Below are 20,591 nucleotides of genomic sequence, written 5' to 3'. Positions count from 1 at the left end.
CAAAGAAGAACTCAGGACCAGGACACAGGATCCCCGAGTCTCGGCTCTGTCGTGGATTCACACGTGACCTCGAGCAGCTCGTGTCTCCGTGTGCATTCGTTCGCCCATCCGCACGACAGCGGGGGTGGGCTGACGGATGCGGTCCTATGGGCTCAGGGTACCTGTGTGCTGAGAGTGAGGGCGCGTGAGCCCCCGGAGACCCAGACTACAGCACGGCCCAGTCACAGGAGCAGAGGGCCGCTGGCCAGTGCTGAAGGCAGCTGGCCTCCGGGACCCCTCCCCCAGGGCCGCCAAAGCCCGGACTGACGCCCACCCACCCACCCGCCCGCCCCAGGCACCTTGCGGTGGGGGCTTGGGGAGCTCGGCTGGAAGTCCAGGGCCAGATAATCCACGCTGCCAGTGTTCTTCTTAGGGGCCGGACTGTTGGTGCCACTGGGGATGGGAGATGCAGACACTGGGTTTTGCTGTCACAAAGGAGGGAAAAACCGTTAGTTAGTTTAGGAAACAGATTAACCCACCACCGGGAAAAAAACACCTCTGGGAGTAAGAGCAACTAACTAGCTCAGTGAGTGCCGACTGTGCCCTGCACTGCGCCGGGGACTTCTCACGTTCTTGTCTAAACCCTCACAACAATCCTGTGATGTAGGTATTATTACTGTTCTTATTTTCTAAAACGAAGATAAAACTCTGGTTCGGAGAAGTAAAGCAACTTGCCCATGGCCGCACAGCCGGTGAGCAGGGATGACTACCCCGCTGTGCCACGCTGCCTCCCTTCCAGGGCATCAGGCCGCGGTCTCACCTGCGATCTCCCTGACAGACCAGCCCCCCGCTTGCTGGCCCCAAGAAGGGAGCACATGTCTTTCACGCACTGGACCCTGGAAAGGTTTCTGTTGCACCAGATCTGCTTCTCTGGGGCTCCCACCCACGGCCTGGAGTGGGGTCGTCACACCGCAGCAGCCTGTCCCTCCAGCCCCAGCTCCTCAGGGGTCTCAACAGAGGGGCCTCGTCCCCAGGCGGCACAAAGCCCCAGTCCCTCAGCAGCTCTCAGAGGACACGCTCCACGGTCCCGTCTCATCCAGGCATCAAGACCAACTTGTCTGGCACTTTCCTGAAGACACCTTCTAATGAGAAATGCAATAAATAGTCCTATGCTCTGTTTCTTTTGGCTGCTTTATTGATTGGTAGATTTGTTCTATTTATGCAGCAACTACCGGGTGGTGGGCAGCTACTCCCTTTGCACTGGGAATCTCAGGGGGCAGAACCCTGTGTTTATTCCCTCTGTGAGGGCCTTCACCACACTGAGTCATGCACACGTGCGTTTCCCCACCGCTGAGTGGGGAAACACACACTCAACAGACACTTACACTCCCATACCTCCTCATGGTCATGGGAACAACGGGATAAGGAAATGAAGAGATTTTTTAGTTTTGAAAGATATTAACAGGATAGAACAAGGAAGTTAATTTTGAAGGCTGCCCTAGTTCTTCTCTACAGGCCCCTGATGACTATTCTGAAACACCATCTAACCACTTGGCCTGCTAACTCTTCTGGAGCTCCCTCCTGCCCCAGGACAAGTGCAGACTTCCCAAGACAGCATTTGGGGTCCTTCATGATCTGACTCCAGTCTAACCTCCCCACCTGCCCACTCCACCTTCACCCAGAGTTAATGACCATCATTCTCCGTGTTCCTGTCTGCACGGCCACCTCCACCTCGGCGCCTCCCCTTTCCCTAGTCCGGTGTGATCGCCCATCCTGCGGTGCGTCCCTGCGGCACCGCCTCTCCAGGGACACCGACCGTGCCACCTGTGTTACAGTCGTGAGAGAGGCAGGCCTCCTCTGCCCCTTAAGAGAGCAGCCTCCTTGAGGGCAGGGACCACGTCTTCCTTGCCTCTGACGATGACCCCACAGTGCTCGACACGTATGTGCTCAAGACGGATTTGCAGCAGCAAACTAAATCACGAATAATGTGGGTGCCCTGAGGCCGGGGTGAATTAGCGAGCTGGGAAGTGGGGAAGTGAGAGGTGGGTTCCAGGGGACCCCAGAGGACTCACCATAGGGACGTAGTTCTCTTCGCTGTCTCCCGAGTCCGTGCTGGTGATGCTCTGTGTGGAGATGGGGCGGCAGTACTGGGAGGACCCCGGGTTGAAGGAGTGGCTGTGGCGAGAAGACAGGGAGTAAACCCTGGGGCACATCCAGCCTCCCGCTGGGCCCTGGCCCTCACACCCCCAGACAGACCTCTGCCCTCCATTATCAGACTAAGATCTGATACAGAGCAGGCACAATTTTTCTCCCTTCACAGAAGAAGAAAACCAAGCCCTGAGCTACCAACAGCCATCAGCAGCAGGATGCAGCTTTCCTGGCACACAACTTAGTGACCCATTCCATTCACCAACCTGACGGCCCTGTTCCAAGTTCCCGTGTCCACAAATAGACACTTACATGGCCCTGGACCAGGACTTGGTGATGGGTGACTTGAAGGGGAGCTCATCGATGACGGTATTGTTTCTCAGGTCAAGCGGTGTTGGCTTTGCTGCAGCAGGAACAGAAAGTCGAGTCATCAGCCAATGATGACAATGCCACACATACAAACACTTACACGTGACACACAAGTGCATTTATGAATCATTCCTATTCATCCCAGTTGTTCAGGGGGAGACTGAAGCTCTCAGCAAGGTTACACAATCTCTGCCCATGTTGACAGGCCCTTAAGTCATGTCTTCAGATTCCAAATTTTGTATTCTTCACACCGTACCTATGGTAATCATACTTTCAGAACCTAAAGTGGGGACACAGGGTGTGACAACAGACTGTTTTCCCTGGATTTGTGACTGCATATGAAAACAAGAGATGATATTTGAAACATCATAGAGAAGGCCACCATGACTGCCCCCTGCCCACCAGGACTGTGGAGCCTTCAGTGGAGGAAGGTGAACGTCACAAGGTCCTGAAGGCTTCAATCCAAATGCTGAGATCTGCATTCTCTGTTGGCCAGCCCAAAGGGGGCTTATGTCTGCCCAGTGACTCTACTTCTCCCTTTGAATCCCTGCCACTGATCCAGGCCTGCAGAATGAGATCGAGGCAGACCTGACACTTGAACTGCAGCACTTCTTCCTGCTCTAAATGCAGAGGGCACAGAGCTAACTTTACTGAACACCTGCCATGCACTACAGTCAATGTCCTAGATGCTTTTCTTCTAACCAAACCCGGAAGGCAGGCATGACTATCCCCACTTCACAGATAAGAAAACTGAGGCTCAGAGAATTTACATGATCTACTCAAAGTCACACACCTAGGAAGTGCTGGGTAAGGATTCCAACCCACATCTACCTGGTTTGAAAGCTCAATCCTTTCTATTATAGCACAGTGTATCTTTTCATGGACTGCTCTGTCAGTTCTACCTTGCCCAGCCCCAGAGCTGATACAAATACCTCATCCTTGAATTACATCTCATACATTATGAAGCACTTTTGGAGACATTATCTATGTCCTTCAATGTCTCTGGGAGGTACGTTTTACACTTCCCATTTCACAGATGAGAAATAAGGCTCAGAGACATAGAATGATTTGTTTATAATCACGTTAGCAGGTGGCAGAGCGGGCACCTCAATCCATCCTGTCCTTCTGATTCCTGCATTCTTCCTGCTCATCAAGGCTCCTCAAGAGCCAGTCCCTAGGGTGCCAGACCACTGGGATGAATTTGGTGTGTGTGTGTGTGTGTGTGTGTGTGTGTGTGTGTTTGGGTTGGTTCAGGCTCCAGAGGCTGTCACTTCCTTGCAAGAAAAGTTTAGGATCCACCTGATCCCTAAATGAATGCAAACAGTCCCTGAACATTGTCCAGAGATGGAACGAGGAAACAGTGGACTTACCTTTCCGGTCAGGTTTGAGGTTGCGGTTGACAGGGGGTGGCTGGATCTCACTCCCTCGGCTGGAGCCTCGGTGCATAGGAAGGGCTGAGGTGGGGTAGCCAAGCGGGTCAAAGTGATGGGGCCCTGGGCTCATGGGGATGTAGACACTCTGGGAATTATCACCTGCTCGCTCCAAAGCCAACAGGGTGGAGGAGCCTGGATTCATGGGCACGTAGTTGTCTTCGGAATTGGTGCTATCCGATCGGCCCACAACTGTTTTCCCTGGCTAGGAGTGAAAAGAAATACTGCTGTTACTAGTGACAGGAAACAAGAAGGGGTGAGAATTTGTACACAAGGCAAGAAAAGACTGAGTTGGGTGTACTGTGAAGCTATAAGGCAGACTCTGGGACAAACAAATAAGAAAGCGGAGGAGGAGACAGGAAGAAATGAGGTCTGACCCTGGGAAAAACAAATAAGAAAGCAGAGGAGGAGACAGGAAGAAATGAGGTCTGTGGGTCTCTTCTAGCGTCCATGATCGCTTGGAGCTTACTTATAACTTGTGATAAATCTTTAGTATAAAATATCCACGAGGCATTCTGAATGCCTGACCAAGCAGAGCTTTGGTTCAGGACCCTCCCTCTTCCTCAAGTCCGGACTCATCATTGGCAGGTCAGCACCTGCCACTGGCAGGGCAAGGAGCCTAAGAGAAGCCTTGGCCCTGGCAGGTGAGGTCTGGGTCAGGTGTGCTTCCCCAGCCCAGCTTTCAGTGTGACCGCCAGGCTGCAGTCAGAGCTGCCACAGGGCTGTACAATGCAGCCACCCTGGCCACAGCCTTCCTTTAACTCCTGCCTTGTCTTTCCAGACATACAACTAAGCTGCTTTTGCTTCAGTTACCTGATTTCACAGTCTTTCCAGTGGGCCTGAAGCCAGGCCCTAGTCAGCTTAGCTGGGCCTGACACCTTGGAGAACTGTCGTCAGCCCCCTCCTCAGGGCAGCCTGGGATCCTGCACTCAAACCATAATTCTGCCACTGAGCCTGACTCTGAGCACCACCCCTGCCTGGAGTCTCCTCCCCCCAGGTGAGACCTCACGGTAAGGATGCTGCCTTAGAGCCCCCATCCCAGCGCCTGGGTCCTCTGCATTCTGGACCCTTCCTGCTTACCCACAGTGATGAGCCTTATAGGCTAGTGCACCTAAGTACACACATTTCTTCTAGATCAGGATACCTGCATCTTACTTTCCAAAAACTCAACCCAGGGTTCTGAACTGAGACAAGAAGCCAGGCAGGCTGCTAAGAGGGAGGTGCCATCATGCTTTTGGGCTGTGTTTTTAGTTCCATGCGTGTGACCTTTAATCCACCCGAGCTGACTTAAGGACCCCTGGCTAAACCCCACTCACCAGAAAAGCGCTGACTGCATCACTCATGGACTCGGTGGACCGGCCCGCATTGTCTCCACCACGCTGGGGGTAGTCGTAGGACTCACAGGAAGAAGCTACGACAGAGAAAGGAAGATCCATGTGTGCTCACTAGAGTCAATCCCTGAGCTGACACTTCCCCACACCCTCCCCAGTGTGGCTCAGAGTCTCACTGATACTCTGAAGATACTGCTCTCAACCCCTAATGATAAGGTATTGCTTCTATCATATCACTCCTCAGCTCACAAATTCCTCCCAGGCTTCTGGATGTAGCTCCAGTGTTAGCAAGATGCAAAACGAAAGGAATTAATATCATTCTACCTTTTCATCAAACAGAGGAGGTTATATGCAGAGTTGGAATACTCTCAGTGGGAAATCAGCAACAACAGAATTTAATACTTCAGACAGACGTTCAGACTTTAATCAGAGATTTAAATGTGGCTTAGAAAATATTTTGCAGATCTGATTTTAATAGTCTGTTGGTCCACATAGGTTTGGCTCCAGTTTGGACTAGTCTTCTAAATGTATTTTTGAAATCTTTGGTTTGATTTATAAATGAATAAAAGACTATGATTTGGACCTCTAAACCCATAATATGCTGTACTGTGGTTAACCAAGAATCTTCTACCTCCTTAGTAGAGCAGTAACTTCTCGCAGGCAGGTTCTGCTAAACTCTTGCCATTGTGGTGTCCACTAATAGCCTCCAGTGCTAGAGGACAAACTAGGAAAGGTCTGGGTAGAACATGCCTAAACCTGTGAGTATCAGTGACCTGGGTGGGACTTAAGTCTCCTTGGCATGGATGGCCAAGAACCCGCACGCTACTGAGAACCCCGGTGCCACCGCCCTTCCCCCCGGCCTCAGCAAGGGCTCACACTGACCTCGGTGAAGTCGGCTGTTGTCCATGGCTGGGAGGGTATTGCGCCTGGGGATGGTTGCAGCGGCAGAGGCCGATCTGCTGCTGTCACCGACTGGAGGCCTCTGCTGAGGGCTGCCCCATCGAGGTGTTTCTGCCTGACTTGGCTTGGGGGGCCGGGGCGGGGGGGCTACGGCCGAGTCCCCAGGAGCGGCGACTGCCATGGTGTTGTGGTTCTTGTCCAGTGTGAATGTCCTAGGGATCTGGTAGGCTGAGAGTGGGGTGGCCGGAACATCCATATTATCCACCAGGAGGTCCCCAAACTCACGGCACAGGGTGTTGCTGGGCATCTTGAAGGTGTACACGTCCTCGTTATCTGTCTCAGAGCCTGTGAGGCTGCCCTTGGTGTGGCCATGGGAGGCCAGGCTCCGGGGGAGGTCGTAGGTACTGTCTCTGAATTCTGTATTGTGCCTGCTTGGCTTGGGGAGGCTATAGAAGCCATGGACTTGACCACTGACCCCGTTGACACAGTGTCCGTTGCCCTGGGCAAGTTTTTGCACGGCCGTGTCGCTCCTCATGAGAAATGAGGCCCTGGTGCCCTGAGAGAAGCTGGCGCTCCTAAGAGACAGAAAGAAGGGGGTGCGGGGGTTAGAGGAGGCCGGGGCTGCCCACCAGCGAGGCAAGCAGGCCTGTTCAAACCCTGTGCAGCTAGGTGGTGTGGAACACACAGGCTGAGGAGGCTGGCAGGCCTGAGGGTTATCTGGGCAAGGCACGTTTTCTCTCTGAGCTTTAGTAAATGCGTCTGCAAAAATGGTGATTAAAATCATGCTTTGAAGGTTGCTTAGAAATTGGACTCTAGTGTATCTAGTAAGTATATGTTCAGTGTTAGCCTTTATCCCTTCCCCTACTCCCAAATGGCTGTGATTAGCAGAGGTTGGTCTTACCTCCCCAAATATATATAAACAAGCTAGTTATACCACACACTTGTTTACTGTTTTAAGTGCCACAAAATATACGCATTTGTATACAAAGGCTGTGAGATAGCGGAAAGAACCCTTAAGTTGGTATCAGAAAATAGCAAGTCATTTTATCTGAGTCTCAGTTTTCCCACTGTAAAACAAGTCAGCTAATGTATTGTTCTAAGTTATACAGAACTATTCAAATGTAAGCCATAGATTTATTTTCCATCATATATTATGGTTCATTGAGAGGCATTTAGAGGGGAAAATATCTCTTTCCAGAAGACTAAAATTCTACAGGAAAAATGTTTTCCTGTTTGGGAACTATATTCAGGACAGAAAAGGTTTTGATTATTACTTTTTAAAAATTCATGTTTTGAGGAAATAAGATTAAAAAAGTAAAACGATCTGGGGGGAGCGGGGGCGCGAAGGGATTTGTGCAGGTTCCATTCCCGCCACTGATATGCTCTGTGGGCTTCACCAAGGCTCCTTCCCCAAGGCAGGACCTGGTGTGTCTCAATAGCTCTTAAGGGTCCATCTGGTTCTGAAACTCCACAACCCTTTGGCTGTATTAGCATGGTTTCCAAACTGGATTCTGTGTTCTGCGTAGGTGCCTTAGGAAATTAGAAGGTGATGTTCTGAGCAAGTAGAGATTCAGGTCTGCTTTTCTCTCTTGTACAGTATGATTCTTCATAGGATTCCATTTGGGGGAAATAAAGGAATCGCTATTCTAGAACAATCATTTAGTGGTGATTCTCAGCTTTTTGGAGGCTATATGCCTCTTTAAGAATCTGATAAAAAGCTCTTGGCACTTCTCACCAGAATAAGGCAAGTCTCGCATACATACAAATTTGCATGCTATCTCTAAGGGGGGTGGGCAGCTCTTAACCCACCGAGGCCAATCCATGGAACTTCCGTCTTATACAAGCTCTCTCAGCTCATGGGGAGCTTGTTATTTGTGGATGTGGCCACCAGATGGTGATAGAAAATAAGGCCCATCAGCTTAGAAAGAGGAAGGGAAACAGGTGTCTAGGCAGCCAAGTTCTCTCTTGGGTAAACTTGCATCCTTGATGGCTAGGACTTCCATTTCAGTCCCCAAACCTTCCGCGGCCCTCCTCTCTGGTCCTCCGTCTTCTCTCTCCCTTCCTATTTCATTCCACACGCATAACCAAGCCGACAGGCATGGCCTAGATCATTGAACATCTAGCCTTTAGATAACGAAGTGCCTGGAGCAGAGGACCAGGGAGCCAATGGTAGACATAAGGTGTTCACATTGTTCACATCTGTCCGTTTGTCTTTGGTGCCTTTCATTTTGTCTTTTGGAATTTCCAATGCTGGTGGATGCCCTATCTGGATTTGTTCATTTGAAAAACATTTACTGATATCCTACCTTCCACCTGGGCCAGGCACAATGGATACAGAGAAGCCTCCTGCCCTGGGGGAGGGGGCACAGTGGTAGAGGAGTTGACCTGCATGCAAATCTTTTTAAAAAAAAAATAAATTTATTTATTTATTTTTGGCTGCATCGGGTCTTCGTTGCTGCGCGCGGGCTTTTCTCTAGTTGTGGCGAGCGGGGGCTACCCTTTGTTGTGGTGCGTGGGCTTCTCATTGCGGTGGCTTCTCTGGTTGCGGAGCACGGGCTCTAGGCACGCAGTCTGAAGTAGTTGTGGCTCGCGGGCTCTAGAGCGCAGGCTCAGTAGTTGTGGCGCACAGGCTTAGTTACTCCACGGCATGTGGGATCTTCCCGGACCAGGGATCGAACCCACGTCCCCTGCATTGGCAGGCGGATCCTTAACCATTGCGCCACCAGGGAAGTCCCTTTGTGTACAAATCTTATAATCAAGCCAGTGAGTAAGCGGCTGTTGACAGATTTATACCAACCCTCCCTGGTGGTGGTGGTACAGAATGTCAGGGGAGGCTTCTCCAAAGATGTCACCTCTGACTGACTCTGGCAACTGGCCTGGCATAAGGCAAGAGAAGGGAAAAGGTGTTCCAGTTAGAGGCACACAGAAGTAGAACACAATCTGGCAAGTTCAAGGAACCGCAAGCTGCTCAGGCTGGAGCAAGTGCCTTAGGAGGCGGGGCTCAGAGATGACCGTGGAGGGGCCAGGCCCGGGCTGATGAAAGTGGGAGTCTTTGAAAGATTTTAAGGTGGTGTAGGGGTGGGGAGAGCATTGCAGGTATACTGCAGTCACCTTAAACATATGCAAGAGTGAACTCATCATCTTCCTCCTGACTCTCCAGTTTGGGAAAGGCACCAGCCACTCAAGCTGAAACCTGGAGTTACGTTATGATTTCTCACTCAATAATCACATCAGGTCCTATTGAATCCACCCCAATTCAGGTCCTCCTGATTTTCTTCTGCAATAATGAAAGGGGTAATAACCCATCTCCCTACCATCAGCCTAGGACCTCTCTGATCCTCTTTATCCCGCTCACATTTACTTTCTTACCTTCCCAGCTTAACCATTTTCAAAACTGCCTCAATGCCTTTAGGACCGAGTCATATTCCAACACCAACTCACCTCTCCAATCTCTCCTCCCCAGTTCCCCTTCCCACTCTAGGGTCTACTCAGTCAGCTGCCCAGGTGTCCCTGTATGCCCTAGGCAGTCAGGCCTCCGTGCCTTGTTGTGTTGTTTGTTCTGTCTGGAAGGCCTCTGACTCCAGTCTGGCAAGCTCATACTCAGCTCAAATGGCACATCTTCTGAAGCTGTTTCTTACATCCTCTAGCTCCCAGCACAAGCAATCACTCGCTCAACTCTGTTCTTGGAGCAGGCGTCAATTGTCATCTGTGTTACGTACCATTGTTACTTATCTCCTCCGTCAGACTGTGATTTCCTTGAGGAAAGAAGAAACTGTGTCTTATTCATTTCTCTCATCTGCACCGGGATCAGTGCTTGTCACATAGTAAATAGTGAATAAATGTTTGTTGAATGAACAAGCAAAGGAATGTATAAATAAACAAACAAAGAAAGAAAAGCGTTGGTGCTGCCGTGCCCTTTCCTGAGCTTGGCCTGAACCCTCTGGAGCAGCAGATTGAAACCCCTCCTCTTCAGAACACATGAGCTCATGTCTCAACCTCCCGCTGTCGTGGCATCTCCTCTCCAGTCACAGAACTACTCGCTCATCCCTAAACACCCTCCCTGAGCTCCAGCCCTGGGCTCACATAATTTACCTTTCTCTGGAATGTTTCCCTGATGCATCAAAATCTTACACAAAGTGCCAAAGAAGCCTTTTTGCTCCACAATGGTGTTTTAGGTCCTCTAAGTCTCCTTGTCACTTTACTCACCACTCCTCCTTTGCTCCCACAGCACTCTGCTTCCATCACAACACTCATCTTGTGTGAAATTTATTTGGGTCTGTGTCTTTCCACTTCTACCTGACCCTGTGCTTCTAGAAGGCAGGGCACCATATCCTGTCCCCTGGCATAGTTCCTGGCATGTGGTAGATGATACCGATGCAGGCTGAGGGGGACTGACCATTACTTCAAGAATCAGGTGAAAGGAGTTGAACAAGGGAAGCAAACTTGCCCGAAGGTATACACTTGGATGGTAGCAGAACTGGTTCCAGCACCCAGGTCCCTGGACTCCCTGCCCCAAAACCCACATGGCTACAGGGCGCTCCCTTTGGACAAGAATCAAGAGGGGGAATTCTGAGCACTTAGAAGTCCTGTGGCCTTTGCTGCTTTCATGTAGACCTTTACTCAGGCCTGTGCCACCATGATGTGCTGAGTTGCTTTCTGGGACAGATTCCTGGAAGCAGTGGATTTGGAGAAAGGTTTCTCTTCCAGGGCTCTGGGCTGACAGAGGCCTCATAAAATGAGCACAGTACTGTGCCAGGCACATCACATGTAATGTAGCTTTTAATCCTCCTGACAGTTCTGAGAGACAGGTATTACCCTCACACATCCGGTGAGAAAAACAATAAATGGCAGACATGGTGCCAGAAGATACTCGAACACAAGTGTATAGGGGAGCTCCTTGGGGGCAGAGAGAAGTTTGGGAGAAAATGCTCCCCCAAGCCCAGCAGCTTTTCCTTTCCATTCCTGGCTCCCAGCTGCTCCCAGAGCCCCAGGTGGATGGGGCTATCACACCACCTCTTGTACATGCTTTGGTTTTAATATCAACCCAAACCTCTCTCTTGGCTGTTAGGAATGCTGTCCTAGTTTTTCCCAGCCACTTTATTTTGCACTTGTTCTTTTGTACATTTTCTCATGTTATGTAACATACTACACCACAATTTCACTCCTTCCACTCTACAAGATGCCAAGTACCTTATAACAATAAAGGGCCAGTTTAATTTTTTTTTCTGCTATTTTTTAAAATTAGAGTATAATCGAATGCTTGTAAGTAAATTAGCCACCATTTAGAGTTCTGTACCTGTCACTGGCAATCCTAAGAGGTCATTTGGACCATCCTTCTGTATCTGACTCATTCCAAATGGATCCTTCCTGTGAGGGAAGAAAACTCAGAAAATTTTGTCCCACAATCTCTAAGAGGTGAGGTGATCTTTGTATCTCAAACTCTTCTGGCTGCAATATTGAGCCTGCCTTCTCTCTGTGGTTACAGAGAAAAGCTGTATATGTGAAATTAAATGAAGGTAAAAGCTGTATATTCTGCCTTTGGTCAATCAAAGCCACTGGGAGAATGAGCCTTAGAAATGATTAATCACAGGTAAGTTCTCCATTGACATTTCTGATTTTACTTTTTACCCCCTATCTCTCTGTAGAATAGTGCTGCAGGGTCAGTGATGCTTTCATTCTGGAATATCGTTACTTGAAATTTCACTTCCCTCAACCCTCACCAGAATTATGGCTTTCCAGGGAATGTGACCCACCACACACCACAACACATCACATGTTACAGGTTTAACAGCCTCCTTGAAATAAGAAGACAGAGATTGGCTAGAATCTAGAATGAGGCCCCAAATGCTAGAGGGCAAAAATAAATCTAGTGAAACTAATTTGTTTTCAAAAACAAAAAAGATCCTGCTTGTCTTGACAGTGTCATTCAAAACTCCTTCCATTGGCAATAGTTACTATTCTGAATTATTACTTATTTTAGCTCAGTGGAAGAGCTGGAGTTTGAGGACTGAAGTCATTTTAACCAGAATACATACTATCTGGTACTTGAAGAAATATTAGTGGCTAGTAGTATAGTAAGAGTAATAATAAAAAAGTCATGGTTTTATCTCTAAGATGTTTCATTTGTTGTAACTATATATCAGGATCCCTCATAAATGTAGAAGGGGATAGATAGAAGGCTGGTATTATTGGCCTCATTAAATACTATTTCACTACAATAATCAGGCATATCTATGTCTATGCTAGGCAGAGATGAATGAGCTGGTTCTCTCTCAAAGTCCCTACTCAAAAGTAACCCTGTAAGATTATTTTGGAGATCAAATGAGGTAACTAACATAAAAGTGCTTTGTAAACTGTAAAGCATTATTCCTTTTTCCAGAGTACCTAGTGTGTAATGTGAATGTCAGAAGCAGCGCATGGATAAAGCCCATCCACATACTTTGCCAGCACTTGGCATTGCTAGTCTTTTTGTTTTAGCCATTCCAGGGGAGACGAAGCAAAACCTCACTGAGGTTTTAATTTGCATTTCCCTGATGTTTCAGCATCTTTTCATGAGCTTATTGGTCATTCTTATATCTATTTTTTTTTTTTTTGTGAAGTGCCTGTTCAAATCTTTTGCCCATTAAAAAAAAAAATTGGTTGCTTGTCTTCTTACTGACTTGTAATAGCTCTTTACATATTCTACAAATAAATCCTTTGTCAGATATGTGTTTTGAATATTTTCTCACATTTGGTGACTTGTCATTTTGTTTTCTTAATGGGATCTTTTGAAGAGCAAAAGTTTTAACTTTGATAAAAACTACTTTATCATTTTTTTTCTTTTATGATTCCTGCTTTTTAAATCCTATACAAAAATCTTTGTTTGCCCCAAGATCAGAGATGTTTTCTTCTATAAGTTTCACAGTATTAGACTTTACATTTAGGTCTCTGATACTTTTGAGTTAACTTTTGAGTAGTGTGATATGAAGTAAAGGTTTTTAAAAACATTCCTATATGTTTTGTTTATGGTTCCCTTTGCTGTGCAAAAGCTTTTGAGTTTAATTAGGTCCCATTTGTTTTTTATTTTTATTTCCATTACTCTGGGAGATGGATCGAAAAAGATATTGCATGCAGCCCAATGTTCACTGCAGCACTGTTTACAATAGCCAAGACACTGAAGTAACCTAAATGTCCATTGACAGATGAATGGATAAAGAAGATGTGGTGCATATACACAATGGAATATTACTCAACCATTAAAAAGAATGAAATAGTGCCATTTGCAGTAACATGGATGGACCTAGAGATTGTCATACTGAGTGAAGTAACTCAGACAGAGAAAGAAAAGTATCATATGATATCACTTATATGTGTAATCTAAAAAAAAATGATACAAATGAACTTATTTATGAAACAGAAACAGACTCACAGGCTTAGAGAATGAACTTATGGTCACCGGTGGGGAAGGGCTGAGGGGAAAGACAGACTGGGAGTTTGGGACTGACAGGTACACACTCTATATTTAAAATAACCAACCAGGACCTACTGTATAACACAGGGAAACTCTGATCAATATTCTGTAATAACCTAAAATGGGAAAATAACTTGAAAAAGAATAAATACATGTATATGTATAACAGAATCACTTTGCTGTACATCTGAAACTAACACATTGTTAATCAATTATACTCCAATATAAAATAAAAATTAAAAAAATTCTTATATGGATATCCATTTGTTGAAAAGACTTTCATTTCCCTATTGGCACCTTTGTCAAAATCATACATATATTTTTTCATTCTACCCCCTAGATTCACTAATCTGTTCTAGTGATTTGTATGCTTACCCTTTCATCAATACAACACTGTCTTGTCTAACCGTAGTTTGACAGAAAGTCTTGAAATCAGGTAGTATAAGCCCTCTAACTTTTTTTTTTAGATCTCTTTGGCTATTCACATTTTTTTAAACATCTTTATTGGAGTATAATTGCTTTACAATGGTGTGTTAGTTTCTGCTTTATAACAAAGCGAATCAGCTATACATATACATACATCCCCATATCTCCTCCCTCTTGCGTCTCCCTCCCACCCTCCCTATCCCACCCCTCTAGGTGGTCACAAAGCACTGAGCTGATCTCCCTGTGTTATATGGCTGCTTCTCACTAGCTATCTATTTTACATTTGGTAGTGTATATGTGTCCATGCCACTCTCTCTGGCTATTCACATTTTGGCATATTTTGCATTTTCATGTAAATTTTAGAATTGACTTATCAATTTCTATGAAAAAGCTAGTTGCGATTTCTATTTGGATTGCATTGAATCTACAGATTAATTTGGGAAGAATTGCCATTTTAATAATATTGGGTCTTCCAATTCATAACTGTAGTATATTATCACTCTCCATATTTAGGTCTTTAATTTACCTCAGCAATGTTAGATAGTGATTTCAGTGAAGAGATCTTGCATGTCTTCTGTTAAATTTATTACTAACTAGTCCATTTTGGGGGCATCATTATATAGAGAATTTTTTAAAGTTCATTTTCCCAATTTTTCGAGGCTAGTATGTAAAAATTAATTTTTGTATAATAATCTTTTATCCTGTGACCTTGCTAAATTCACTTATTAATTCTAGTATTTTCTATATTCTTCAGGATTTTTTATATAAACAATCATGTTACCTGCAAATAGAGACAGTGTTACATCTTCCTTTCTGATATTTGTGCCTTTTATATTTTTCTTGTTCCCTTATTGAACTGGCTAGGATTTCTAGTACAATGGTGAATAGAAGTGGTGAGAGCAGGTATTCTCTCCTTGTCTACAATATTAGGGGAATATGTTTACTACTTCTCCATTAGGTATGATATTAGCTGTAGGTTATCCTTTGAAGTCTGTTATTAGTTTGAGAAAGTTCTCCTCTATTCACAGTTTGCTAAGAAATATTTTTTATGAAGAGGTATTAAGTTTTGTCAAATACTTTCTTAGCATCTATTGAGGTGATGATTATATGATTTTTCTCCTTTATTTATCTTAATGTGATGAATTATATCGGTTGGTTTTTGAATGTCAAACCAACCTTGTATTCCTGGGATGAACATTACTTTGTCATGGTGTCTTATCCCTAATGATGTATACAAACATATATATTCCCTAATATATATTATCCCTAAAATACACACACACATTTTAAATATATATATATATTTTGTTGTTTTTGTTGGATTTGTTTTCTAATACTTTTTTGTAAAAAAAAGAATTTCTGCATCTATCATCACAGGGAATAATGCTTTGTAATTCTCTTTCTCATAATCTTTGTCTGGTTTTGGTAGTAGAGTTATGTTGGTTATATAAAAATGAGTTGCAAAAGGATTCCTTCCTCTTATGTTTCCTAAAAAGAATTTGGGTAATATTTGTACTATTTTGTTTGAATATTTGACAGAATTAACCAGTAAACGACCTAGTTCTCTAGGTATTTACCCAAGAGAAATGAAACAAATGTCCATACAAGATTTGTTAGTGACTGTTTATGTACAAATGCATCTTAATTTGTAATAGCCAAAACTGGAAACGACCCAACTGCCCATCAACATGTGACTGGATAAGTAAGTTGTGATATAAAGATACATTGAATAACTACTCAGCAATAAACAGGAAAAACTAATGATGCATGCAACAACATGAATGAATACCAAAAGCATTATGCTGATTGAAAGAAGTCAGAAAAAATAGTGATACTCTATGATTCCATTCAAGTAAAATTCCAAAAAATGAAAACTAATGTAGCGACAGAAAGACTGTCAGTGGTTTCTGAGGAATATGGTAGAAGGAAGGACGCATTACAAAGGGGCATGAGGACATTTTATATATATGGCATTGACTGTACTTCTATTACCCTTCAAAAATTATTAAAAAAAGGGTGGGGGGAAATCCTAGAATTGAAAAATAAATTAGAAAAACTATCCAAACTGAGCACAGAAAGGAAAAAGGATAGAAAAAAAAAAAGAATAGTATCGGTGACATGTAGGTAAGTTTCAAGTGGTCTAACATATGAGTAACTGAAGTTTCATATGAGCCTCAAAGGAAAGGAAAGACAAAATGGGGCAGAAGAAATACAGGTAGAAATTTTGCTGGACTGGATCAAAAATATCAACACACAGAATCAGACAGGCAAGTGAACCCCAAACATAGTAAATATAAAGAAAAACACACGTTAGGAATATCACAGTCAAACTGCTGAAAAAAGATAAAGAAAAAAAACTTAAATCAGTCAGAGGCCCAAACAGCCAAAACAATCTTGAAAAAGGAGAACAAAGTTAAAGGTCTCACACTTCCTGATTTCAAAACTTATTACAAACCTACAGTAACTAAAGCAGTGTGGTACTGGCATAAAGATGGACATATAGACAAAGGGAAGAGAATACAGAGCCCAGAAATAAACCCTCAATGATTTTCAATAAAGATGCTAAGACCATGGGAAAGATCTTTCCCAGAGCAAAGTACAGTCTTTTCAACAAACAGTTTTGGGAAAATTAGATATACACATGCAGAAAAATGAAGTTGGATCTTTACCTTATACCGTATGCAAAACTTAATGCAAAATGGATCAACGACCTAAATGTAAGAGCTAAAACAATAAAACTCTGAGAAGACAACAGGGGAAAATCTTCTTGAAATTGGATTTGGCCATGATTTCTTATGTATGAAATAAAAAACACAGGTGACAAAAGTAAAAAGAGATAAATTGGATTACATCAAAATTAAAACCATTTCTGTGCATCAAAGGACACAATCAATAGAGTGAAAAGGCAGTCTTTAGAATGGGGGAAATATTTGCAAATCATGTATCTCATAAGGGGTTAATGTCCACAATATATAAAGAACTTTTACAACTCAACAATAACAAAAGAATCTGATAATACATGGGCAAAGGACCTGAGTAGACATTTCTCCAAAAATGATATACCAATTGGCAACAAATACCTGAAAAGATGCTGAATATCACTGATCATTAGGGAAATGTAAATGAAAATTACAATGAGATGCTACCTCACACCCATTAGGATGGCTACTATCAAGAGACCAGAAAATAACAAGTGTTGGCAAGAAGGTGGAGAAACTAGAACCCTTGTGCACTGTTGTAAAATGGTGTAACCACTATGGAAAACAGTATGGCAATTCCTCAAAAAGCGACAATAGAATTACCATATGACCCAGCAATTCTACTTCTGGGTATATACCTCAAATAACTGAAAGCAGAGTCCTGAAGAGTATTTATAAACCCATGTTCACAGCAGCGTTATTCACAATAGCCAAAAGGTGGAAGTAACCCAAGGGTCTAACAATGGATGAACAGATAAACAAAATGTGGAATATACATGTAATGAAATATTTATTCAGCCTTAAAAAGGAAGAAAATCCTGACACATGCCACAATGCAGATGAACCTTGAGGACTGCATAAAAAGACAACTACTGTATGATTCCACTTAAATGAGTTACCTAGAGAAGTCAAATTCATACAGATAAGTAGAATGGAGGTTGTCAGGGGCTAGGGGGAAGGTGAAATCAGGAGTTGTTTAAGAGTGGAGAGTTTAAATTTTGAGAGATGAAAAGAGTTCTAAAGATTGGTTGCATAACAATGTGAAAGCACTTAATACTACTGAACTGTACACTTAAAAATGGTTAAGATGGTACATTTTATATTATGTGTATTTTACCACAATTTTTTTTTAAAAAAAGAGAAAAAAAAAAACATTCAGAGGAAGAAAGATACATTACATACAGGAAAATAAGAATAAAAAGAACAGCTGACCTCTCATCGGAAACAATGAAGGTCAGAAGACTATAGAATGGCATCCTTTAGAATGCCAAAATAAAACCATCATTCCAGAATTTTATACCCAGCAAAAATATCTCTAAAAAATAAAGGTGAAATAAAGGTATTTCCACATAAATGAAAGCTGGGAAAATCTGTTACCAGGGACTCACATGGCAAGAAATGGTAAAGGAAGCTCTTCAGGTTGAAGAGAAATAAAAACAGATAAAAACCCCACTAGATAATGTTTAATATTTGCTTTCAGCACTCATACATATTTTAAACCTATGAGGGAAAAAATAGTCTTTTATAATTATGCAGATATTTACTATTTCTGCTGCTCTTTCTTCGCTCCTGATCTTAGTTTCCTTCTGGTACTTCTTTGCTTTAGTCTTATTATATCTTTAAATCAGATTTCTTGGAAATTCTCTTATTTCCCTTTCATCTGAGAGTGTCTTAATTTTGTTTTCATTCCTGAAGGAATACTTTTGCAGAATATAGACTTCTGGGTTGAAAAGAGTTTCTTTTTCTTTCCATTAATTTCAAGTGTGTTTTCCTTTATCATAAGGAATACTGTTATAAAATGGGCTTTTAAATCTGTGTGTAGTAGTTTCAACATTAGGTATATTGGGGCTCTCCCATGAGAATTAGTTTGCTGGCTCTCTGTAGGCTGAGGAATTTTGGATTATATTCTGAATGTTGTGATACTATGTTGTGTAGACTCTGGGTTCTTTTATCATCCTCTGCAGAATGTTGTTTTTGTTTTTGCAGGCAATCAATATGGTCAGGTTCAACCTGTAACTTCTGTTTCTCCTCTGCGTGTGGTAGTGAAAATCTCAGTTTAGTTCACAAAGCTCTTGTTATGCTGATTTGAGTCTGTCCCACACATGGGTAGCTCAAGGTGACCCTGAGACTTGTGTGGGTTTATACCCAGAATTAGGAAATCCCTTCACTAGCTCCCTCCACCCTGGGATACTCCACTCCTTTCCAGTCCCCAAAGGGCTCCTTTTCTGGTTCCTCTAACCAGAAAGATGAGGTTTCTATTAGAGTTTCAGCAGTCTGCCCCACTGTGCTGCTTTGTGATGGAGCCCACTCTCAGGACAAATCACCAGAGACAGAAAATTTACCTGTGTACTCACATCTCCAAGTTTTGCTCCCCTCTATAATCTGCTTCCTTTCTTTTACTTTACAGAGTCTTTGGGTAATTATATTTTGTCCAGAGTTTTTATCTGTAATTAGTGGGAGGGATAGAAGCCTGTGGTGGCTTCTGCCACCATAGCAGAACTGGAACTCCTAAGTTCTTTTTCAAAGTTTCTATCTCTTTCCTAAATTTCACCATCTCTTTACTCATTATCCACCCCCTCTTCCCACCATAGATTAAAGCAAGTAACACAACTATTTTAAAGTCTTTGTATGCTAGCTCCAAAAACTGGGTTGATTTTAACTTGTTTCTATGACCTGAGTTCTCTAGGACTATAGGTCAACTTTTACAGTTTCTTCAGATGTCCAGCAATTTCTCATTGTATACTGAACATTTGGGATGATATGTTATAGAAATTTCCTTCATAGGAAAAGCCATGTAAATTCAATCTCACTAAACGTGGGTCCCTTTTTTTTGTTTTTTTTTGGTCCCTTGTTTTAAGAGTCAAATCCGTCCTGCTTTTTGATTGCTCTTCAGTGCCTTTGAACAGGATTTTAAAATGTTTTGTCCAGAGTTTATAACTGTTACAGTATGTTTAGTATCATGCATGCTACTCCACCATTACCAGGAACTACATAATCCTTCTAGACTGAAGAAAACTTCCTTCCCGCCCTCCTTTCCTGCTTGGAATTCTACAAACACCGTTTGAACTTACTATTTTTTAAAATCTCCCTGAGATCCTGCTCATCACCCTCTCGCTCCCACACCCACACAAGTAAAAACAAAGACACAGAGAAAAGCACAACTTGATCAAGGCCCCACAATTAAGCTGCTTCCCCAGCTGTAGATAAATTCTGTCTCATCTATTATGTTACCTCCATAACACAGATTTGTTCAAATATTTATTATGCACCTACTATGTGCCCTGAGTCCTGTCCCAAAGGACAGTAACATATTAATATAAAAATCCGTAATATGAGGTAGAAAGTTCCAAATGCTGAGAAAGATCATCAAAAACTGCTATGGGAATTCAGAGAAAAATGAATTCCAGCTAGGAAGATTTAAAAGAGGTTTTACAGAGGAGGTGAGGGTACAGAGAGTGGGCCCCAGCTGCTAATTCAAGCAGAGACATTTATATATGTGTTCACTGTTGCTTTAGCAGTATCATGGGACTGGAGGTGGTGGCAGTTGTTAATACTATATAAAGCCTTCCACTTAAAGTACGATCTGCTGTCTGCACTGACATCATCTGCAGTTTTGCAGAAAGGCAGGATCTCAGGACCCACCCCAGGCCCAGTGAATCAGAATCAGCATTTCAGCAAGATCCTCAGGTATTTCATATGCACAATAATGTTCGAGAGGCACTAATATAAAGTGCTGTGTCTTTCACTAGAATTATGACTGTAAGACCTCGCATTCTCTGCTACCAGGCAATCCTACATGTAGTAGAAGGGGAGGCGGCACAGGAGAGCATCTGGCAATATGGCCTGAGCACCTCCTACC

The 20,591-nt window shown here is 43.6% G+C and overlaps 1 protein-coding gene across 4 annotated transcripts in view; it reads right to left on the bottom strand.

Annotated features, from left to right (window-relative positions):
* The window catches only part of GAB2 (GRB2 associated binding protein 2), a 182,814-nt gene that overhangs the window by 7,554 nt on the left and 154,669 nt on the right, over nucleotides 1-20,591 (bottom strand). For all 4 annotated transcript variants that reach the window (XM_061204094.1, XM_061204095.1, XM_061204093.1 and 1 more), the window contains exons 4-9: nucleotides 6,140-6,732; nucleotides 5,243-5,337; nucleotides 3,867-4,131; nucleotides 2,440-2,530; nucleotides 2,052-2,154; nucleotides 339-464 (exon numbers count right to left, since the gene is read on the bottom strand). In XM_061204094.1, coding sequence (XP_061060077.1) covers nucleotides 339-464; nucleotides 2,052-2,154; nucleotides 2,440-2,530; nucleotides 3,867-4,131; nucleotides 5,243-5,337; nucleotides 6,140-6,732 — 1,273 coding nt within the window. The remainder of the gene's footprint in view (nucleotides 1-338; nucleotides 465-2,051; nucleotides 2,155-2,439; nucleotides 2,531-3,866; nucleotides 4,132-5,242; nucleotides 5,338-6,139; nucleotides 6,733-20,591) is intronic.

The sequence above is a fragment of the Eubalaena glacialis genome, chromosome 10 (assembly GCF_028564815.1).
Source record: "Eubalaena glacialis isolate mEubGla1 chromosome 10, mEubGla1.1.hap2.+ XY, whole genome shotgun sequence".
Taxonomy (NCBI): Eukaryota; Metazoa; Chordata; class Mammalia; order Artiodactyla; family Balaenidae; genus Eubalaena; species Eubalaena glacialis.
This window is presented reverse-complemented; position numbering and strand designations above follow the sequence as displayed.